Source organism: Panthera tigris, chromosome C2 (genome assembly GCF_018350195.1).
Source record: "Panthera tigris isolate Pti1 chromosome C2, P.tigris_Pti1_mat1.1, whole genome shotgun sequence".
NCBI classification, from domain to species: domain Eukaryota; kingdom Metazoa; phylum Chordata; class Mammalia; order Carnivora; family Felidae; genus Panthera; species Panthera tigris.
Window position 1 is genome coordinate 131513668 of NC_056668.1, and position 22548 is coordinate 131536215.

Sequence of the window (22548 nt, forward strand, 5' to 3'; positions counted from 1 at the left end):
GAACATTCTAGAATTACAGAACCAAGGGCACCACTGGAAACATTCTGGCTTACTGACCAGTTATAAGGTACCTGAAATGTTTTTATGTTTACTACGTACCATGTTTTCTTTTCACCCCCTCCAATCTTTAAGAGTACTTGTGGCAGCTACTAAAACACACAAAGAAAGCACTTAAAACAGTGCTTGAGTGAAAAGGGTTAAGTGCTCTCCAGGGCCGTCACACAGAACTTTCTGCAAGAATGGAAATGTTCTGTATCTGTGCTATCCGGTGCAGAAGTCACTGGCCACTTGTGGCTAAATAAAAGCTTGAAATGTGGCTAGTACAACTAGCTGGATTTTTAATTAAATTCTAATGTTTCAATCGTAACTTGAACAGCCACACGTGGCTAGGGTTTGCTACAGCGGACTGCGCAGGTCTAGCTCCTGACCCTGGATTTCACTCCACTTTTCCACTCTGAGACCACACCTCGCTCCTCGGGCCCTGTGGTGGGTGGCCTTCTTTCCTTGCCTCTGTCCGGCTTTCCTTCCCTCAGTCCCAGCTCCTGTGGGGAGTGGCTTTCACAGCCTGTGAGGAGGGGGGCCAGGACAATCTCACTTTGCCTTCAGGAATTTTGCAGCAGAGGCGAAACTGGAAAGACCGCTCCGGGATAGAGCCAGGGCCTAGAGAGCCAGACCAGCGAGGCCAAGGCTTGAGCACGCAGAAGCCAGGAGGAAGCAGAGTGGAGAGGGGAGGGTCAGGGCAGAAGACCAGCAGGAAGCTGGAGCCAGCATTCCCCATTCCCCATCGCTGTGCAGGCCCAATCCCCCATCAGCCAGTTCCATCCAACCAGAAGAGCCTGGTTAAAACAGCTCCGATGAAATGGAAACACGCACGGGAAAGAAAAGGGAAGAAAATAGGGCCTCCGAGTTGGAAGAAGCCAGCACACTGTTGAGGACCGGGTACCTGACTCCCTTCCCTTCTGACTCCTTTTCTCTTCCACCTCGAGCCCTGACTTCAGTAGCAGAGGCCAAAACCACTAGTTCCTTCTGTGGGGATGGTCCCCCCACCCCCATCCCCCACATCAGGCAGAACCTTGCAGCCATGTTTCTGATACAAGACCCTCTCTCAGGGAACAGAGGAAGCCCGAGGAGGGAGACACAAAGAGAGGGCAGACAGTGAGCGAAAGCCAACGAGAGAACACGAGGAGGCAGCAGAGGAAGGCCCGTGGGAGATTATCTGGGTTCCCTGACTAATCCTGCAATTAACACGGCCAGACGATTCATCAATCAAGCCAAGATACTTTTGACAAGGAGGCGGAGCGCTATTAATAATTATGCTGGAACAACAGGCATAAACCAAGTCTGTCGGCCACACTGGGATGTTCGGTCTCTCCACACTTAAGGCTCTGTGGTGCTTCTCTCCCTTGGGTTCCAGGAAAGACTCCAACCTTGCAGAAATTCCTTTGACTCAAGCTGTTTTGAGTGGTTGTGGGACACAGCGTAAGGGATTCTAATCCCAGTTTGGGCACTGCGCAGCTCCGGACCCAGGGGCCGTCCCTATGCAGCCTTGGTGACAAGATCAAGGGCTGTTTCCTCTTCTCATAGCACCGCACTTGTCCTGGGTCTGAACTACCGAGAGGTTCCTTCTACCAAGAGTGGGGAAAAAGGAAAGTAACAAAAGATGGTGGTCAATATGGTTTCCTGCTGCGAGTTCTTCTCTTCTGAGGTGAACAGAGGTCTGAGAGCTTTCTTTAGGCCCGAGTAGAACCAAGTTCCTCCTACCCAGAAAGGCTCTGTTTTAGAGCTCTGATGGGACTGTAGAATGTTTCCAGACATGCAGGTGAGCACCCAGTCACCTCTCCCAGGACATCACAGCCTGCCAGAGCGGTCTTGCCAGCCTCAACCATGCAGATTCCCCTGAAGCTCTATCCAACGTCAAGATCCCACAGGCCCAGCCATTTGGAGGCTCAGTTAAGGCAGTTGACAGATCTGGGAATGAGGAGAAGGCTCTTCCTTTCAGCTTTTTAATTTAAAATATCTTCAGGGGCACCTGGGTGGCTTACTTGGTTAAGGGTCCAACTCTGGATTTCACCTCAGGTCATGATCTCAGAGTTTGTGGGTTTGAGGCCTGCATTGGGCTCTGTGCTGACAGCACAGAGCCTGCTTGGGATTCTCTCTCCCTCCCTCCTTCTCTCTCTTCTCTGCCCTTCCCCCGCTCTCTCTTGGTCTCAAAAATAAACTTAAAAGTTAAAATAAAATAATTTCAGACTTGGAAAAAATGAGGGTAAGATGCAGACATGATGTCCCTTTACCCTGAAATACTTTAGCCCATAGTTCCCATGGCTGAGGACACTCTCTTACATAGCCAGAGTACAATGAGGAGAATCTGAAAATCAACACAGATACCAAGCCAACTAACCTGGTCTAGGACTTCATTCAAATTGCATCAACTGTCTCACTATTGTCTTTTATAGTAAAGGAACAAAATCTTTCAGGATCCAATCCAGGATCGCCAGCTTGTATTTAGTTGTCATATTTCTCTAGCCTTCTTTAATCTGGAACAGTTCTGCAGTCTTTTTTTGTCCTCCATGGCCTTGATATTTTTGAATAATATGAGCCAGTTAAAAACGACTCACTTTCAATTCATCTTTTTTGTTGATGTGACGTGTGCATGAGCCACCAGAATGGAATTTAACCAATTACAAAAAAGTATGTTTCAACAGCCCAAGGTCCAAAGCACCACAAAGGAAAAACCCCACAGCTCTTTAAATCTTGGGGTAGAAGGATCAGTCCTAGGAGGCCCTGGAGAAAAGACTAAAGTTGCATAACAACCCCCCCCCCCCCCCCCACCAATGACACACACATCCTTAGACGGATGGGTCCCAGTGCTTTTTCATTCATGGTCAAACATAGGTTTTTAAATCCACAGGATTCTTTGTGAAAAAGGAGAGAGATTTGCTGAAACCAGGGCATTTTCCTGAGTTCAGCCACAAGTGAACTATTTCCAAGTTTACACCAAAAGCCTTAACATATCTACTCAACCTCAAGACCCACTTTTTTTCAAAAATTCACAAATCTTACATTTTGGATGCACTATCCCATTGATCCGCATGTTTGTCAGGGTAATGTTTCAACCAACAGAGCTGGAATGCAATACAAGGTCCGTTTTGTACTGAACACGAGTTTTAGAATTAGGACAATATGGTGAATTCACATAACCTTGGAAAGCTCCAGAGGTCACGCAGCCTCTGTGGGAAGCACGATTCCATCCACCACAGCGTTCCAGGCAGGCTGGCTCTCCTGCCTCCTTTGGATAACCTCCCCGCTGCCCACAGCTCCTCAGGATGGAAAGAAAGGAGGGCACAGGATGCAACAGCACCAAAGTCAAAACCCACTGCCATCACTTTAGACATACAGAGGAATCCACCAGAACAAATGGCTAAAAACGTTAAAAGTGGTTGTTCTGGGGAGCAGAACTGGGGGTGGGAAGGAAGGAGGCAGAGGACGTTCTTGGTGAAACTTCTCAGGGGCTTTTAACTGCGTGCATGTAGCACTTAGGTAAAAATAAAAATTTAAGCCTATTGCAGCAGAGATTGACCAAAGAGCTTTTGTATTTCCCTGTCATTGAGATGGAGGGAGATTCATAATTCATTCAACATGCGGCTAGATTAAAATCAAAATCTCAGGACTCTGCTGATCATTCAGATCAGATGCTCCCATTTCACAGACGTGGTGACTGAGGCCTCAGGAGGTACAGTTCCCCTCCCAAGGATGGTGTACCTGGTATCAGAGCAGAGGTTAGAAACCTGGTCCCCTAAGTCCTAGACCTCTTTCACCTGTAGTCCTGGTAGGAACCTCAGAACACTCATCCTCCACATCCGTAACATACATCCCCAAACTACTTAAGGGCATGGCCTTCAGCCTCAGACTCCTGAATTCAAATCTTGGCTCCCCCACCCGCTCGCTTGGCCATGTGACCTGGGAGAAGGGCTCAATCTTTCAGTCAGTGCCTCCAGTTGTCATCAATGTCCTCAAGAGCTGTTGTGAGAACCGGATGAACCATACAAAGCACTTAGCACGATACTGAGCATATAGCAAGCTTTCAATCAATAACGATTTTTTATGTAGGTGCCATCATTCAATAAATGACCAAGGGTAGAAAGAACCAACACTTGTTGAACATTACACGCGAGGTACCATGCCAGGCACTTCATAAACATCACCTTATTTAATCCTTAACAGCCCTGCAAGGCAGGTATCACCCTTCCCATTTTAGACACAAGAAAATCAAACCCAGAAAAGACTGCACAGCTTATGAAGAGGCAGAGGGAGAATTCAAATCCAGCCCTCCTGAACTGCAAAGCCTGTGCTTTCCACCATCACATGCTATGCTGTTTAAGCATCTATTTGCTCCACAGCAAGTTCTCCTACCCATTTTTGACCTTACGTTTTATAGCGTTAAAGCGTGGTCTGCTTTAACAAGTTCCAACTTGGGGAGTAGATCCAATTTCTAGCAAATGCATGCATTACCAAGGTTCTATTTCCCCACTGGAGATTATGGCAAAACCAGGGGCAAGGAAAGAAAGCAGCATGTCAAGAGCTGCCCAAGAAGGTTTAGAACCTTCCTCCTGAACCTGTAAAGTGCCTGCCTCAGTACTGCACTTTTGGCTTGAGGCTCCGTTAATTGTTTCTAATAGGCATTGAAGCCATGGCATAATTTTCTCTCGCACGAAATTTGTAAGACGTCGGCGAAGTGGCACAGAGTTCCCTAAAACAAGACCATTGCCAAAACAAGGTGCATTGCCAAAAACTGCACCCTTTTGCTTTTGCTGTTGCTGGTTTGTTTAAGGATCACTGAGAATGCTAACCAAAGTCCTCACTCTCCTGGTTAACCATTAAAGCAACTCGAGGAGGCACTATGAAATGTAGCTGTTCATGAAATAAATGTAAATGGATGTCCTGCAGGCCTCAAAATGAGTCCCTGTGTATCACCGCCATGAGTGTGGCAGTTTTAAAATGTGGTTCAAAATTCCTTTTATTTTTTTTTATTTTAAAAATGTTTATTTTTGAGAGAGAGAGAGTGTGTGTGTGCGAGCAGGGGAGGGGGAGAGAGGGAGGATGAATCTGAAGCAGGCTCCAAGCTGTCAGCACAGAACTCAACACAGGGCTCGAACTCCCAAACCATGAGATTGTGACCTGAGTCAAAGTCGGATGCTTCACTGACTGAGCTACTCAGGTGCCCCTAAAACGTGGTTCAAAATTCTCTGATACTCTCCCACCAAGGGATGGAGTCTGTGTCCCCTCCGCTTGTGGGTGAGCTCATGATTGCCTGGACCTAGAAATGTGACAGCTAGGAATGTGACAGAAGTGCTGCGTCAGGACTCCCAAGGCTTAGAGAGAGAAAAGGCCATGATGCTTCCACCTGATCATGTTGGATGCTCACCGTCAGGGGAGCCAAACGCCATGAGGCGGTCAGAGTGCCTGAGACAACATGCCGGAAAGGTCAGATTCAGCAGTCTGGTGGTCAACCCCGGCTGAGCTCTCAGCCAAGAGCCAGTGTCCCCAACCAGACACAGGAGTGGGCCTCCTCAGATGTCCCGTCCAGCCTTCAGAGGACCACAGCCCCAGCTGACATCAGACTGCAAATGCGTGAGACGCCTCCAGTGAGAGCCTTCTCCCAGCCTTCTCAGCCCCAGCTGAGCCTTCTCCAAGCCCTGGCCCACGATCATGGGCAAAATAAAGCAGTTGTTCTAAGCAATGAAGTTTTGGGGGAATTTGATAGGTAGAAATAGTAACAAGAACAATGGAGGAGGACAACTTCCCATTATACTTTTCTTCCAATAAAGCCAAAAACCGGGGAAGAGAACTGTAGGCTTCAAGGCGATCAGAATGCAGCAGAACCCTTGCATGCTGGCGACAAAAGGGGAGCGTGGATGAAGACAACCAAACCCCATTCGCCGTGCCTCGGCTGAGTCTAAGGTCACAATCAGACGAGTTTACATGAAGTGGGCCTGTCTGTGGTTCCAACAGCAGATGTTCCTCTCGTGGTCTCCCTGTTGGCAGTTTCTGTCAGAGCAAACAATTATGTCTTAGATAACCCAGCAAAACACAGCAAGGGAAAAATCAGGCAAGGATAGGAAAAAAATTTTTTCCCATCTTCTTTTAAGGAAGTGAAAGAGGCGGATTCTAGGGGTGCCCTCAGTTGGTTAAATACCTGATTCTTGATTGCAGCTCAGGTCGTGCGCTCACAGTTTGTGAGTTTGAGCCCCTCATCGGGTTCTGCACTGATACTGCAGAGCGGACTTGGAATTAATTCCCTCTCTCCCTCTCTGCCCCTCCCTCACTTGTGAGAAAGGAAAGGAAAGGAAAGAAAAAGGAGGGAGAAAGAGAGAGAGAGAGAGCAGATTCTTGCAAAGATGCGCTTTGCAAATTATCATGAGACCCTTGGTGAAGGTGTACCACATAAAAGCCATACAGCTGTTACTGCTGGAAACATCTAAGTGAGGACAGGCAAGATTAAGTAACCCTCAAAGAGGAGGGCTGGGCAAAGATAACTGGGATAACTGCCAAGGGATAAGGTTCAAGAGATGTTTAACTCATCCAGCCAAAACACACACACACACACACACACACACACACTCCACTACGTGAGAAATCCCTACAATAAACGCTCAGAAGGAAAAATAACAGCTCTATGTGAAAAGGCGACAGACAGTCCACGGTGACCACTGTTCTGCGGACTAGGTGACCTGAAGCTTGTATCAACCACTGGGTAAGCAGCAAATCCATCAACCCCCCTAGCCTGTCTTCTTTTGAAGTGGAGATACTCAGAGGCAGAGGGATGGCATCTTGGAAAACCCTAATGATACAGTCATGTCACTAGGGAAAAGTTCGTTTGTACCATAACAAGGGCCTATGTTCCTATGATGGGTTCCGGCTGAGCGGCCAGCAAAGTTTATGTATTATCTCTCCGGTCTTTATAGCTTCAAAGGAAGACAGATCAGACTTTTTTTAAGGCAATAGAGTCTGTTCCAACATTAGATAGCTATTTCTGTGTTCTAGCCAGCAGCCCATACTCACAGCATTTGCTAACGGGACTCCAGGGAGCGAGATTGAGAAAGACAGCCTCCAAGTGCCCGCAGTCCCCATCCACTTAAAATTCATATAATAACTCGAATTCACATAATAACTAAGTTTCAATATCTAAATATTCTTAATACTTGAAATTTTTCCCACCATTGTATCTTGGTGATTTCTGTGTTTTACAGTAAGTGTATAAATGAGGGTTTCTTGGCTACAGAGAATCCTAAAATGCCTATATGGCACTTTTCATCCCCCCATGAATTACCACAATGACAGTTTAACAATACAGTAATTCATCAACAAACCCACTAACATCAGAGTTTATCTACAATTAAGGCAGGGACTACCAATCTCAACATTTTTTCCCACCAGCCTTCATAGTTCCTAAAATTCCTTCCATAGAAATTCATTTCTTTGACTCATAAAGACATCTCTTTATAATTGAGCTTCATTCTCTACCCCCAACCCTTCCTTATAAAAGTGATAACATATGCTCATGGTAAATAATTCAGAAGATCCCAAGAAATAAAAACTAAAAATCACCAGGATTCTTAGCAACTAGCAATAACCACTAGTCATTTCTGTGGGTACATTTTTCTAGAGGCAGCCTTCTCAAACTATATGGTAATGGATCTTTGTTTTCCCTCAACCCACCAGGAATCAACACTTCCTTAGAATACAAACAAACTAGGAAAGTGGAATGCCCTGTGACTGTCACAGCAATGTTAAACTGCATTTTTAACAAGTTTCCAAAGTCTTACCCTCAATTTCTGTATTTACTCTTTTTTTTTTTTTTTTTTTTTTTTGAGACAGAGACAGAGCATGAGCAGGGGAGGGGCAGAGAGAGGGGGAGACACAGAATCTGAAGCGGGCTCCAGGCTCTGAGCTGTCAGCACAGAGTCCGACGCGGGGCTTGAACTCACAAGCCATGAGATCATGACCTGAGCTGAAGTCGGACGCTCAACCGACTGAGCCACCCAGGCGCCCCTGTATTTGCCTCATCTTAATTGGTAACAAGCACCTCACGGTCTATGGGCCACACTAGACCTTTTTTCTTTCAGATGCACAGATTCTGTTACCGTGTGCATATGTCATTTTACATACGGTCTACATATTGTTTTATTACCGAATTTTTTTCCCACCGAATAGATCATAGTCACTTGTCTCTAACCACACGTGCCATCCTGTTTTACCGTGAAAGGCCACTCTTGAAACCCTTGCATCTTACACCTAAAACCAGCAGGATATTGTTCATCAATTGTATTTTAATTAAAAACAAACGAACCCCTAGCATCTCCAAGTAGGGCAGAATCTTAAACTTTCACAAGCTAAGACCTCTCTACGTGAGGGACTTTGAGAAGGGGAAGGAGAGCACAGGTTGTGTTCTAGCAGTGTTGAAATTGTTCCCAGCCTAGGAACAGCCTGGGGACAAATGTAGTTCTGGAGTGGGCCCTAGAGAAAGGGGAGCCGCCTGTTTTGTAGGACACGATGCACGACCATGCCAAAGGGCCGGGGGTCCACAAGGACGTTCGATTCTAACCACAAGTTAACATCCATCCATTCCGACATTCATGGTACCTGTGTTCAGGTGCTGCTTAAAGTGCTGGGGCACAAAGATAGGAAGCCCAGCCACTCCCCCCACCAGGGCCCAGGGTAGTGGGGGTGCCAGACAAGTAAATAACTGACGGGAATACAGCCTGATGAACGTGCATGAGACAGGCACAGCTTAAGACAGGCTCCTGGGCCCGACTCCCAGAAATTCTGATTCCCTAGGTCTGTGTAGGGCCAAAAATTCTGCAACTCTAACAAAGTCCTACGTCAGCCTAAGGCAGCTGGTGCAAGGGCCCCACCTGGATGGCACTGCTCTAGAGCACTGGCTCATGACCAGGGGCCGTTTTGCACCCCCGGGGCCATTCTCAAGTCTGGAGGATGCTCGTCCACCACAGAGCAATCAATCTAGAGTCAGACACTTGAACTCAGTTTGTTATCAGCAAAACGGTGAGAATAATGTCTATTGCATAATATTGTTCTGACGACTCAGCGAGTTTACGTATACAAAGTGCTTAGAACAGGGTCTGGCACGTCCTAGACACTATTATCATTAGCTGTCATGGTTACTGAAGGGCAGTCAGGAGACAAAAACAGGCAGGGAAGACGTCCCAGGATGGACCGACGTCTCCCCTGCAAGGACGAACCACATTACAGCCCACATCTGTCCCGCTTCATTAACAGCAGCGATAATATTTATTGACGGCTTCCCAGGCACCATCATTGGAATGGGGAAACTGAGGCCCAGAGACATTAAGTAACTTGCCCAAAGCCGTGAAGGGGCAATCGTGTTATTCACCCACCCGAACAGCGACTGAGCACCACAGGTAGTACCAGACAGATCCCAGGAGGGGACACACCCTAGCAAAGCAGGGCTCCCTCGGGGAAACTCATCCCCACACCCCAGTGGGCCAGCCACAGAGCAAAACCCTGGGGCTCCAGTGAGCAGAGTCCATCCCGCCGGACAAGCCCTCTCTCTGGCCCCCCACCAGAGCCAGTCTCTGACAAAGAAACGCCATGGCGGGGCGCAGAGGAGGAGAACGGAGCCACGGCCAGAGCCTGTGGCAGGCCTGGCTCCCACGGACAGCCCGTCAGAGAGGTCTCTGCATCCGGCACCCGGGGGGCCTTGGTGCTGCCTGTCCCACATGCACGAGGCCTCTCCTTCACGCAGGCTGCTGCGTGGCTGTCAAAGCACTCCCTCTTGTCCTCCCGGCCTCCCCGGCATTTGGTCAAGAATCACTCCCTCAATTCACAGACGAGGTGACTCAGTTTCCAATGAGCCAAGTGCCCCTAAACGTCACCAGACCTCAGATTCTGCCCGTGTCACCGGATACCAAGACCAGTCTTCCCTCAGCCCGCTACTTCCCCACGACTTTGGGCTTGGATTTTTTCCTGACCGTAAAGTAATACAAATTCAATGCGCATAACTAAAAAAATATATATATAGAAAAGTATGAAGACCGTGAATATTGCTCATTTCTCATCAGAACGTGTATAATCTTTTCCACGCATTTTTATGCCTATAAACACAGATTTTTAGAACAGGACCATACTGCGTGCTCTTCCGGAACCTGTCTCCATCCATACATCTTACCACGTTAATGACAAGCTGTGTCATCGTTTTAAGGCTTAGGCTACCAGCAGTGCCTGTGCCTTATATTCATTTTACAGATCCCCTATTGACAGTCATTTAGATTCAAAATTTTCCAACATTTTTAAACGATGCTGCCATGAACGTTATTGGACCTATATCCTTGCCTAGTTATTCCCTAAGGATAAATTCTTACATGTGTGATGGCTGAGTCAAAAGTTACTGTCCCTTGACATCCCAGCAGCAGTGTGGGGGGTATGTCACTGAAGCAGGAAGCCCTAAATCCTACCATTCTGATGGCCAAACTTCAAGCCAACTTGTGGGGACAGCAGCAGCTCCAGCTCAAATCACCCAGAGGCACCTAGAAAAGTCCTCAAGTGTGTTTACCTTTACAACCAGCCATCCCACCCTTCCCAGGACGGCCCAAGCTGAGGTGATGTCTGGATGGTCAGCTCTCTTCCTTCTCCACTGCCAGACCCCTGGGATATTAACTGACCCTCCCAGATAACTTGGGGGTCTCCAGGCCTCAACTCTGATGCCCCTCCATTCCTACAAAGCTGCCCCTGGCTCCCCAAAGGCCACACACGTGCCTCTGAGTAACTACATGCCTGAATCCAGGAAACCCAAGCTTGGAGAGGGCAGGGAGCCTGTGTGTGAGGTTGTGTGGAGTGCCCTACGCAGGACTCAACCTACGGGGAGGTGGGGGGAGGATGCCCAGTATTGTCACACAATTATCTCCAGGCCAATGCCTACTGGAACCAGATCTCACCGAAGTACAGAAGTCCCAGCGTGGACCTTCTTCAAAGCACAACTAGAGTCTCACAGGGCTTTCCCCAGTACACATGTGCACTCACTCATATGTCTGTCTCTCTCTCTCTAATACACACACACACACACACACACACACACACACACACACGCACCTTGAAGGAGAAAGTGCTCAGATGTGACAACACTGTCCTTTCAGAAAAGAACTTCTCTCTTGCCCTGACTTGTGCTAACAATTCATTAGAGAGAGGCCAGGCTGCTTCCAATTCACCTCTGCCTTTCCTCTCCCACCCTTGAGTTTCCAAGGACAAAACAGTTGGGTTTTTTGTTTTATTTTAAAGAGAAAGTGTTTGCTGGTTTCTGGGAGGGGAAAAAGGCAGATTCTAGGTGCAGGCCTTATGCAAATTTGGGGAACACAGCTGGCCAGAATCAAATGCCTTTTCAAACCACCCCACCCAAGCAGTGAGAGAAAGAGTATGAGCATTTACAATTCACTGCCTTCACCTCCCTGGGGAAAGGGCAGGCTGAAAAGTCAGCTTTTGATTACTTGGAGCCAGAAAAGCTGTCCATGGGCAACTAGCCCTGATGCTGTCCTTCCTCCTCCTCTCTGACCATTTCCCAGCCCTACAACAGCCCGCAAGCAGGGGAGATCATGAAAACCACACACATCACAGTAAAAAGTAAATGACTGGCAAGGAATATCGCTTGTTTTAACAAACACTTGAAAAAAGATAGCTCTGTATAACATGCATTGCAAAAGTACATCAGCACATTTACACACCGAACGACACATTTCTCTGACTCCTGCATCCACGGCTCACCCCGCCCCAAGGACACTGGACACCCCCCACCCTTGCTGGTGCTCAGTAAGCCCAGCTTAGCACTGGCTGTTCCCTCTGGCTGGAATGCTCTTCCCCCACATGGCCGTGAGGTACATTCTCTCCAGACATGCTTTCAGGGAAGCCTTTCAAACCCACCATAGGTAACAATGCATCCTCCTGACTCCAAAATACCCACCCTGCGAGGCCTCTCCCTGCCTTATTTTTCTCCTCACGGCATATCACCAGGAAACCTACTGTGTACTTTCGTTATTTAACTGGAATTCTCTGCCCATTCTCTCCGTTGCTCGCTCCCCTTCGCTGTTCTCAGTACACAGTAGGTGCTCAGTAAGTACTCAATGATTCAAGCTGACTCATCAACATGTCTGGGGGTGGGGGGGAATACAGCTTCTTAATTTGAAATATCAGGCTTATATCCCAGGGCTTTCTGGTTAAAAGGTTACTCCGTCAACAGCCTGGAAGGACTGGCCCTCTTGATATAAATCAGAGTGCAAAGGGGATACAACATTGTTTAAACAATGTCAGAGGTAAACCGTGGTTGCAGGAAGAGGCAGATATCCAAGTGACAACATGGCGGGTGGCTGGCATCCAAAGGCCTTTTGGTACTCTCCGATTTCAACAACCAACACAAGAGACGGGATATGGAGGTGAATCCGGGCCCCGCACCTCACCTACGGCTACCCAGAGACAACCGTGCCACATTCTGAGTGAAGGAGCAGCTAACACAAACCTCATCACCAATCTGCTCCCACTGGAGTCCAAGTCAGGAGGGGTGCTGGGCGCTCCAGACCATAATTAAAAAGCAAAGGGAAAGGAAATGCAGAAGCCAAAGGCCCTCCCCTAGAGGCTCTGAAATTACGCGCAATCAATCCTCATTATTTGCAGATTCCATACTCATTAAAATTTCTAATTCCAAAATCAATACTGTCGGAGCTCCTGCAGTCATTCATGGACATGCCCAGTGGCCGCACTCCCACGGTCCGTTTAGTGCCACACTTTTTGCACTTTTGTGCTTTGTGTTGGGGAATCAGCTGTTCTGTTTTGGTTTGAAGTTGATTTATTTCGAGAGAGAGCGCGCCTGTGCGCACGAGTGGGGGAGGGACAGAGAGAGAGAGAGGGGGAGAGAGAGAGAGAGAGAGAGAGAGAGAGAGAGAGAGAGAGAGAGATTCCCAAGGAGGCTCCACGCTGTCCCCCACGTGAGGTTCAGACCCACGATCAGGGAGATCATGACCTGACGCTGAAATCGAGAGTCAGACGCCCCCTAGGCAGCCAGCTGTCTCAAAGGCCCCCAAGCCCAGTGCTGACACGCTGGCTAGTGTTTAGTGCTCCTGAGCCCAAGAAGGTGGTGACAGGGCCTTAACGGAGAACGTCCGTGTGTTTAGGCAAGCTGTGTTCAGGCATGAGTCACAGCGCTGTTGCCTTTGAGCCCAACGTTAATGAATCAACAATGTGTACCAGACAGACTGTCTTTAAACAGCAACACACATAAAACAAGGTAACATATTGACTGGCTGACCAAAACTGTTGCGACCAGAGGCTCACGGGAGCGTAATACAGGGTCGGGTTCCTGTGGGTCTCTGGGCACAACACTCTGCAGCCCCCCAACCCCACTAGGAGCAACGGTTCGGCATCCACGCAAGCGAGTGATCACGGCGACTTTACAGAGAACTATCAGCACGAAGACGAGAACCAACCCAGTGTTAAAATGGCTGTTTCCTGCCCCACATCTTTGGGCACACTCCCCTCCTCCACCCCCACTGCTCACTCCATCTGCTTCCCTTCGCACAAGGACTCTCCCTCACCACAGGCTTCAGCTCAGGTGTCTTCTAGCGACCCCCCTTCCCCCCCCCCCCATCCCCTGCCACATCACTCTTTGACCGCAGTTACTACAATCAGCAATTATTATCTACCTCTCGGTTCCTCACCCTCGGCTAAAATTAAACTCCCCAAAGGCGAGTCCAGTTCACCCGGGTATATGCAGCGGCCAACAGAGCGCCCGCCCCGAGCCTGGTGCCCAGGGCTTGACTGAAGGAACACAGCCCCCCCCCCCAACACACACACAGACACATCCTCCTCCCTCCAGGCTCCGACAACATATCAAGTGTCAGTGTGCCCGCACGGAGGGTGAAATCTCAGTGCTCCTTAGTGAGTGTGACAGGAAACATCTAGCAGCCCTGGGGCCACATGTAGCTATTAAGCACACAAACACAACACCAATACAGCCCCCGTTGTGGGCTCTCAAGCACCAATACAGCCCCCGTTGTGATGTGCTGTAAGTGGAAAACATGCACAAGAATTTGGAGACTACAAAGCTACACGTAAAACATCTCTTTACTTGTTTTGATATTGACAGTGTACGATGTTGGGCATTCTGGGCTACACAACACAGAGCAAAATTCATTTCAGCCGTTTACTTTCTAATGTGGCCACTAGGGAAGTTTTAATGCCTTCCATGGCTTGCATGATACTTCGGTGAGTCCACCTTGCTTGTAACACCACCAAGAAAAGGTCAGCCAGCAACACAGGCCAGTTCTGACCACCTCTCTTCACTGCTGCCTAGTGATCTCCAGAGCGAGGCAGGAAACACCTGTCCTGCAGCTTCCTGTGACAGACAAATACTTAAGTGTATTCAGAAAGAGGATTGTGAAATCAGAGTGAAAAGTTTATCAGGTGAACTAATTTTATATTCAGAAGGTTAGCGCACCATATGGGGCTGTCTTGTTCATGACCCAAAAAAAGTGGAGTACGGGCAGACAAATTTTGTCAAAGAAAGAAAGCAATCGTTTGCAAAAAAAAACAAAAAAAACAAGACTATTTCCAACTTGTCTACTCCTACTTGGAATGGAAGAACATGAGAGCTAGCAGGCATGTGGAAAATGACCAGCCTCTGCCACATCACAGAACCAGTAGGCCCAGTACCCCCACATCCTCATCTGGTGAGGAGGTAGACCCCCAACTTCCAGGACTGTGCTCTCCAGAAATTTCTACGATGATGGAACTGTTCTCTGCTCTGCCCAATACGGTGGCTACTAGGCTCCTGAGAGGCGGCTACACTGACTGAATTTTTAATCTTGTATCTTTTTAAATTTTTTTTAATGTTTTTATTTATTTTTGAGACAGAGAGAGACAGAGCATGAATGGGGGAGGGGCAGAGAGAGAGACACAGAATCGGAAGCAGGCTCCAGGCTCAGAGCCATCAGCCCAGAGCCCGACGCGGGGCTCGAACTCACAGACCGCGAGATCGTGACCTGAGCTGAAGTCGGACGCTTAACCGACTGAGCCACCCAGGCGCCCCTAATCTTGTATCATTTTAATTAATTTAAAATTAAATAGCCACACACGGCCAGTGAGTACCACACTGGACAGCACGGTTCTAGGTGGCCGTAACAGGAGGAGACACAGCTTGTGAAAACCCTTTGTAAACTCTACAGCCCTGCAGAAATGGTAGGGTTTTTTGTCGTTGAATATTATTAGAAATGTGAGATTCTGAGAGATTTCAATTGCCCAAAGAGCCTCAACTCATCAGCGATCAAAACATTTTAAATAAACATGCAGGTTTCACTTCACTTGGGGGGAGAAGGGCAGCCAGGGTTCATGGACACATACAATCAGAATAGAGGGGTTGGCGATAACCCTTCACACACAACTCAGAAAACAAGCTTTTAATCTTTTTTTTTTTTTTTGCCACACCCAGATTTGGTGCCTCGGGGGCCTAGCCATGCAGCCAGAAGTCAAGACTGCCAGCGTATTCCCAGTAGATTATTCCTATCTCCCCCACCCTCATTCTTAGGGACCAGATGTTTCCTGCCCTTTCCGGTGACCTTCCCTGCTATTTCTCCTGCTACAGAAACGGTCCTCCCAATAGCTCCCTGCATCCCTTCAACTCTGACAGAATCATTCACAGGCTCTCAGATACATGCGGGGCTTGTTCAAATTTGCTGATGGATGGTAAATCCAACCACTACTAAAAAGGGCTGGGGACTAATTGGTAGTTGTGAAGAATGCTCATCTGTTTACACTCACGTTGGAAGATGCTCATGAAATTCAAATCAAGTTCTAGTCTCTCCCAAGATTCTTCCCAGCAGGAAAGCCCTTCCAGTCTAAACAGCTTTTCCTTACCATTAAGATAATTACATTCTACACGCAAGCAGACAATAAAGAAATGAGCAGGGAGATGGAAGGGGGGTGAATTTTTAGGACAGAAAGTCAAAAACGGCAGATGTCTAAGGAAATACGCAATGTTTCCAAGTACAAACGTAAGGAACCCCCCGAAAATATTTAAGAGATTCTGTGAACTCATTCGTTCTTCTCTATGAAACAATGCAGCTAATTCTCCCCTCAATCCTTTCAAGCTTTTCCACAAGACACATGAACTTCAAGGCTCCACACAGCCCCTGGTTTTGGCCCCACGGAGCTCCCATGATGAAAAACATGTGAAATAGGATCCACATGTGTTCCACCCACACACTGGGCTCAGCAGCGTATTTTATTCTGTCAGACAGCGGGCTGTTGCTCAACTCCATGGAGGGGACGCCAGCAGTCATCCTCCAGCTATTAAAACAAAATCAAGCAGCCTCGTGTCAGCAGGACTGACACTACCTCACCAGGAACCAGGGACCCAGCCTTCTGTACCTCAAGTTCAGTCTCCCGTCTGTTGATGTCATCCGTGGATTGATTTAACTTCTCCAGTTCTCCCTAGTGAAGAGAAGAGGGGGGGGGAAAGATTGAAACGATTTGTCTTTTGTTTCCAGTAGGACTGAGCTCATTCTCTGCAAAAGTACTCCAGCACAATTTGTAGGAAGAGGGACAAGTCAATATTAATTCTCAAGGAAAATAACTGAGCCTTGGCTGGAAAAGCAAATGAAATGTCGGTATTTCTGAAATCTTTTTCTCGATGGTGTCCTTTCAAAAATGTCTTAAGGTCCTAGGAATTTTTTTCTTAGAAGGTCAAGTATTTATTCCAGGTACGTGCCTTCAGGTAAACCCACCTGTTACAAATGGTTTAAGAGTCAAATCAAAACAGTACCTTCTGCCTTACAGGAAAAACTATGCAGAAAAGACAATAAAAGAAAATAAACAAGGCCAAGCTAAAACTCTAAACCCAGTGAAATGATGTAGATCAAGGGTAGAATTCTGGCATTAACTCATTAGTGGTTATTTTTCTAGAGATGAAAATCTTTTCAAACAGCCAATTAAAGCCTCCTAGCTGTTTTTAACGAAACAAAAATAACTTTAATCCTGATCCTTAAAATAAATATTTCTAAACTAACATTTTGTAAAAAGTACCCAGCACAAGTTAACTCATTTTACTCTGCAGACAAAGGATCTTGTTAACAGAAATCCTGTACCAGGAAAACAAGATTTAGTAGTCTAAACTAGTGATTTTAATTAATAGAATCCCTAACGAAAAGATTTTTCCACCTGATCTTTATCTTGCTAATCTGCCAAAACAATTCATTTAAATGGCAACAGCTGAGTTAAATGAGCTTTTAATTGATCTGTGCACTGAAAAACCAATTAGGGCTCCAGAAATTGCGGCGCATGGTTAAAAGCAATATATATATTAAATGATTTATGAAAAGAGGAGAAAAACCAGTCTTGGAAAGGGATTTGCCGTGCTTTTTGCCTAGAGGGTGAGGAGGTTAAGCTGTCACTCCTAGATCTTGCCTTGGAAATTGTTTTTTAATCATCTCCCTCAGAAATGGAGGCACAGAGAGCCAGGCCAATCCCCTCGCCTTCTCCCCGCGTCAGCTTTGCGCATCAGTTGTCCCCGATTTCCGTTCACACCCCGACCCCGTAACAAGGAAAAGCTGGGTTTTCAACCATTCGCAGCCAAGCGGAGGTCTGAGCCTGTGGTGACAATAAGCCCTTTGCTAACAATGCATCAGAGGAGGCGGAAGATGGCTCAGGCCGGGCACCTCCGCCAGGTGAGGACTCGCAACCCCGCCACGGTGCCAGCCCACGCTGCAGGGGCGGACAACGCCCACGGTGCCCAGGCCCACGCGGGCCGGGCGACCCCTCTGCCCCCAGCCCCGAGGCCGCGCAACGACCGCAGCTAGCCTGGCCGGCGAGGGCCGGGGGGTGGGGGAGGACCCCAACACCCGCAGGGTGCCCCCGCCCCCTTTTTCCCTTTGTTGCACATCCGCCCGAACCGCTGGGCAGACTGCGGCGACCCCCAGGTCCGGCGGGGGTCTGCGGGGGATCCCCGCGATACAGTCAGGCCGCATCCACGCGGGCACTGCTGCCTCCCCACGAACCCGGTAAAACTGGGAATTCAGACCCTCTCTTCTCGCCCCCGAAGATACGCAGCCACGATTCCCCCGGACCGCAGGCACCGGGGGCTGCGAGGCCAGCGCCAAGTGTAGATGCCCACCACCGCGGCGCCCCCCGCGCGCCCTACCTGGATCCGGGGGTCCACCTCTTCTTCCTCCTCCAGCCCCTGTTCCATCCCCTCTTCCTCCTCCTCCTCCAAGTCCCGGGCGGACGGCGGGAGCTCTGCCGGCTCCTCGGAGCGGCTCCGCTTCAGCGCCGCGTCCATGCTGGCAGCCGGAACGCCGACCGCGCGGCGGACTTCGGAGCGTCCGGAGGGGCGGCGGTCGCCGCAGGCTCGGCCAGAGCCGACTCGCCCCAGTCCCGGCACGGTCCCGAGGCGCCGCGGCCGACACCAGGGAGGCGCCGCTCGCCGATGCGGATCCCGCCGGCCCGGGCTGAGCGGAGGAAATGGGCGCGGCCGCCCCCTTTCTGCCGAGGCCGTCAGCGCAGCGGCGCCCGCTCCGCCCTCGCCCCGGCGGGCCGCCCTCGGCGCTGTGACTGTTCCGCCGCCGGTCCCAGCCGCCCAGGTCTCCGTCACAAAAACCCCAGCTCCCTGAAAACCCTCAGGGTGGTGGCACAGGAGAGCCTTCCCCCTTCTGTCAACTTAGCGGGGGGGGGGGGGGGGGGTATCACAAAGTACGCAACGTTGGCCGCCTGCTTTCGGGGTTGCTCTCTTCCTCCCTCCACAGCCAAGGCAAACTGACTGTATGGAAGGAAAGTTTGGGGTATTTCCACGGCCTGAAGTCACCTTGGGAAGCTTGTGACCCTGGACCAGTTTCAAGACGCACTCAAATCCCCTTATGCCTCCAAAGCACGTTTCTCCCCTTGGGTGAACCTTGGGAATTGTATTTGAAGGGTTCCCCCAGAAACGGAAATGAAACATACGCTCACATAGACACAAAAGTACAGAGGGAAGCTAGGTGCAGGCGCGTTCATGGATTCCTTGTCCAAAGGCTCCGTGGCCCCCGCTGTGCGGAGCTCCAGACCCAAATACCTGTGCTCTCACAGTTGTGGGATTGGCCTACCTGAATAGCCACCAAGCACGGAAAATCCAGCGATGATCATGGATGTGGTTGGTTGGGTACAGCCTTCTCCAGGTGGCAACAGGTGTAACCTCCTGTTACACCTGGGCACACTCTGGCCAAGGATTTAGGAACAAGTAGGGAGCATGAGCTCCCCCTGGCAAACTCAACATCGTGAGGCGGAAGAAGGAAGGGACATTTCTGTGCTTTTATGAAATGTCAGGACCACTATGATGTCAAGGCAGCGCAAGTTCAGATGGCCTTAGCAAAGCAGACAAGGACATTGCCACTGGCCACCGCTAGTGTCTCCGTCACTACAAAAATGCACAATTTGTACACGTTCTACACGGGCTTGTGGCCCATTAGCTCTGTGACTTTGGAGGGCACACTTGATTGAGAGCAAAGCTTATGGAGAGCCTATCTTTAAAGCCACCTTTGGGGGAGCCTGGGTGGCTCACTCGGTTGAGCCTCCGACTTCGGCTCGGGTCATGATCTCACGGTCTGTGAGTTCAAGCCCCGTGTCCGGCTCTGTGCTGACAGCTCAGAGCCTGGAGCCTGCTTCCGATTCTGTGTCTCCCTCTCTCTCTGCCCCTCCCCAGCTCAGGCTCGCGCTCTCTCTCTCCCTCTCTCTCTCTCTCTCTCTCTGTCAAAAATAAACATTAAAAAAAAATTTTTTTTAAGCCACCTTTGGAAAACCTGCTTATGATGGCTTCATCAGAAGCTACATTGGGGGTTACTCCTTGGGCAAGGCACTAGCCTGCACACGATGCTGGCACTGTGGTCTACTGTGAAAGGAGATTAGTTCTGTCTCCTGAAGGTAATGCAGGTGTATGCCCAAGGTTTGGCTCTGAGACGGTCACATCTGCTCATTGTTCTTAAAAATCAATAGAGCGGCAACAATTCTTTGAGTGAAGTCCTGAAACCCCTTGCTAAAAACATAGTTGCTTTTGATTTTCCAGTGACGGATGAAGGCAGGGACAAGATGGCCGTTAAGGGTCACTTTGGGACACGAGAACCACCAATGCTTCCCCGGTGGCTTGGAATTGAACTGTAACTGAGCAGGTCTATCCTGCGAATAAAATGAGAGGCAGAGGTTGAAAACAAGAAAAGTGGGATCGATCCTGACTCTTAAATGTTTCTCGGTTGGTGGAAACCCAAACTTCCCGTTCCGAACAGCAACCTCCAAAATACATTCCTATTTAAGCTTCGATCTGACGGCAATAGTGATTCAAAATGGCACTACAGACGTGGGGAAACTACTGCAGAACGTTTTCTGTTGTACGTTTAGGAGGCCTGCGCCAGTCATAGCATTAATCCCAGTAGCGTTCTGAAGTTAAAATGAAAATCAATCACAGCACGACTATATATTTATTGGTACGTAAGTGCATAGGAAATGCAGCAGGGAGTGAACCGAGGGTGACAAGCTGTGGAGGTCCTCTTTGAGCCAAGATCAGAGAGAAACAAGCAAGTGAACCCTGCGTGCCTTCACAGAGAGAGCGCTCCAGCCACGGAAGCTGCGTGTGCAGAACCCCCCGGGTGAAAGAAACTCTGCCTCAGGTGCTAGAGAGCCAGGGACGCAGAATCTGAGACGAGGAGGTGGGTAGACCAAGGAAGGCCATGACATGGCAAGAAGCTTGGATTGTACTGAGCAATATGTAGTCACTCTGGTTAAAGCGTGGGGGACACAAGGAGGTGAGTTAGGCTGCTGGTCTAGCGGTGGCAGGGGAGAGACGCCCCCGCTGGTTGCTTCCCTTTTCGGTGGAATTGCCAACACAATCAGCAGCTGAGGATAAGGGTGAGCTTGGAACAACGCTGGAGGCTGGCGGAGAGACACTGAAACCGCTGTCCAGGAGAGCTGGAAAGTGGGTTGACTAGCGGGTTATATTATCATTTCCAGGCTGTACTGAGGACCCACCCGTGGTTTAGGATGCTCAGTGAGACCAGTCAGCAAGGAGGAGTGGTTTTTCCCACTCAAGCTCAGCTTCCAGACACAGGTGGAAAGTAGTGGGAACACCAGATTTAACCAGGGTTGAGCTTATTTAACCAAGTTCTTACAATGGTGGGGGCGGGGGCGGGAAAGAAGCGTCAGGGGGTTGAGGGCGACTGCAGGTGTAACAACTTTAATGATGGCCCACGGAATCAAAACTGGATCAAATAGGGAACACAGGCATGAGGGGGTGAGGGAGAGATCATGAAAATACCAGGGAGTGATGATGAAATGCTGCATCAAGGGCTAGAAAGAGGGAGTGAATTTGAGGCCGTGTGGAAGTTGGTGGCTAATAACACCACCGGGGAGTTAATAATACCACCAGGCTAATAACACCAGGGAGGCGAGTTCAAGATGATTCCAGAGTTTCTGGTTTGAGTGATTGGATGACACCATTAATTAGGACCTATGTACCTATGCTACCGAGGATCACCAGTTTTTTTTAGAACATACTGATTTGAAAAGAAAACCCCTGAAAGCTCAAGTCTCTGGTGTATTTGGAAATTAGGATCCAGGTTATCTGAGGGTCGAACAGAACTCGCCTGAAGTTCTTTCTCATAACCTCGATATACCACCCTGCCTTAGCAAGCGTGTTACAGCTCGTCTGATCTTCGAGGATTATGCAGGTTGTGTTTCTGACAGCTGCTGCCCTCCAGGAAGCGGAGGCCCGGGGGAAACCTTTTCTTTTTGAGACGCTCACGGATGGGTATGGGAACAAGAATTCTATCTGAACTGGGTCCAAAGGCCAGCCCGTACCATTTGTGAACTGACTTTGGACAAGTTGTTTATTCTCCCTGAACCTCAGTATCCCCACCTGTAAGATAAGGATAATAACACTGGTGTCTCCCCGTCAGACGTCACGTAGATGAAATGGTATTTACAGAATTATAGGCATAAGACAAAACTTTAGTTCATGGTGATTCTCGTGTCTCTGTTCTCTTCCTCTGCCCCATGCCTTAAGCCTAAGGGAATCAGTTATTTTACACAAGAGATTTGTTTTAATGTTTTTTAAAGTGAAATTTTGCAAGCTAAAGTGGTCAGCAACATTCACTGTTGGAACATGTACATGATAAAGTCAGAGTGTCTTCCTATCTGGGGAGACACAGCCCCCACAAAAATTGTGCAACCGTATGAGTCCCTCAGTGTGAAGTTAAGGCACTTTCTGTCAATTATTTTAAAAAAATTTTTTTTTGATGTTTATTTTTGAGACAGAGCGTGAGCGAGGGAGGGGCAGAGAGAGAGGGAGGGGCAGAGAGAGAGGGAGGGGCAGAGAGAGAGGGAGGGGCAGAGAGAGAGAGAGACCCAGAAGCTGAAACAGGCTGCAGGCTCTGAGCTGTCAGCACAGAACCTGATGTGGGGCTCGAACCCATGAATCGCAAGATCATGACCTGAGCTGAAGTCAGACGCTCAACCCACTGA

General features: G+C 48.9%; 1 protein-coding gene across 2 annotated transcripts in view; it reads right to left on the reverse strand.

Moving 5' to 3' along the window:
• The window catches only part of SH3BP5 (SH3 domain binding protein 5), a 79898-nt gene extending 60827 nt beyond the window's left edge, over positions 1–19071 (reverse strand). The window contains exons 1-2 of one of the 2 annotated variants that reach the window (XM_042957245.1): positions 19012–19071; positions 16441–16503 (exon numbers count right to left, since the gene is read on the reverse strand). In XM_042957245.1, coding sequence (XP_042813179.1) covers positions 16441–16503; positions 19012–19056 — 108 coding nt within the window. In that variant the 5' untranslated portion in view covers positions 19057–19071. Of the gene's footprint in view, positions 1–16440; positions 16504–18208; positions 18589–19011 lie in introns of those variants that run through there. The other variant, XM_042957244.1, reaches the window with a different exon arrangement.
• Between the last annotated feature and the right edge of the window lie 3477 nt (positions 19072–22548).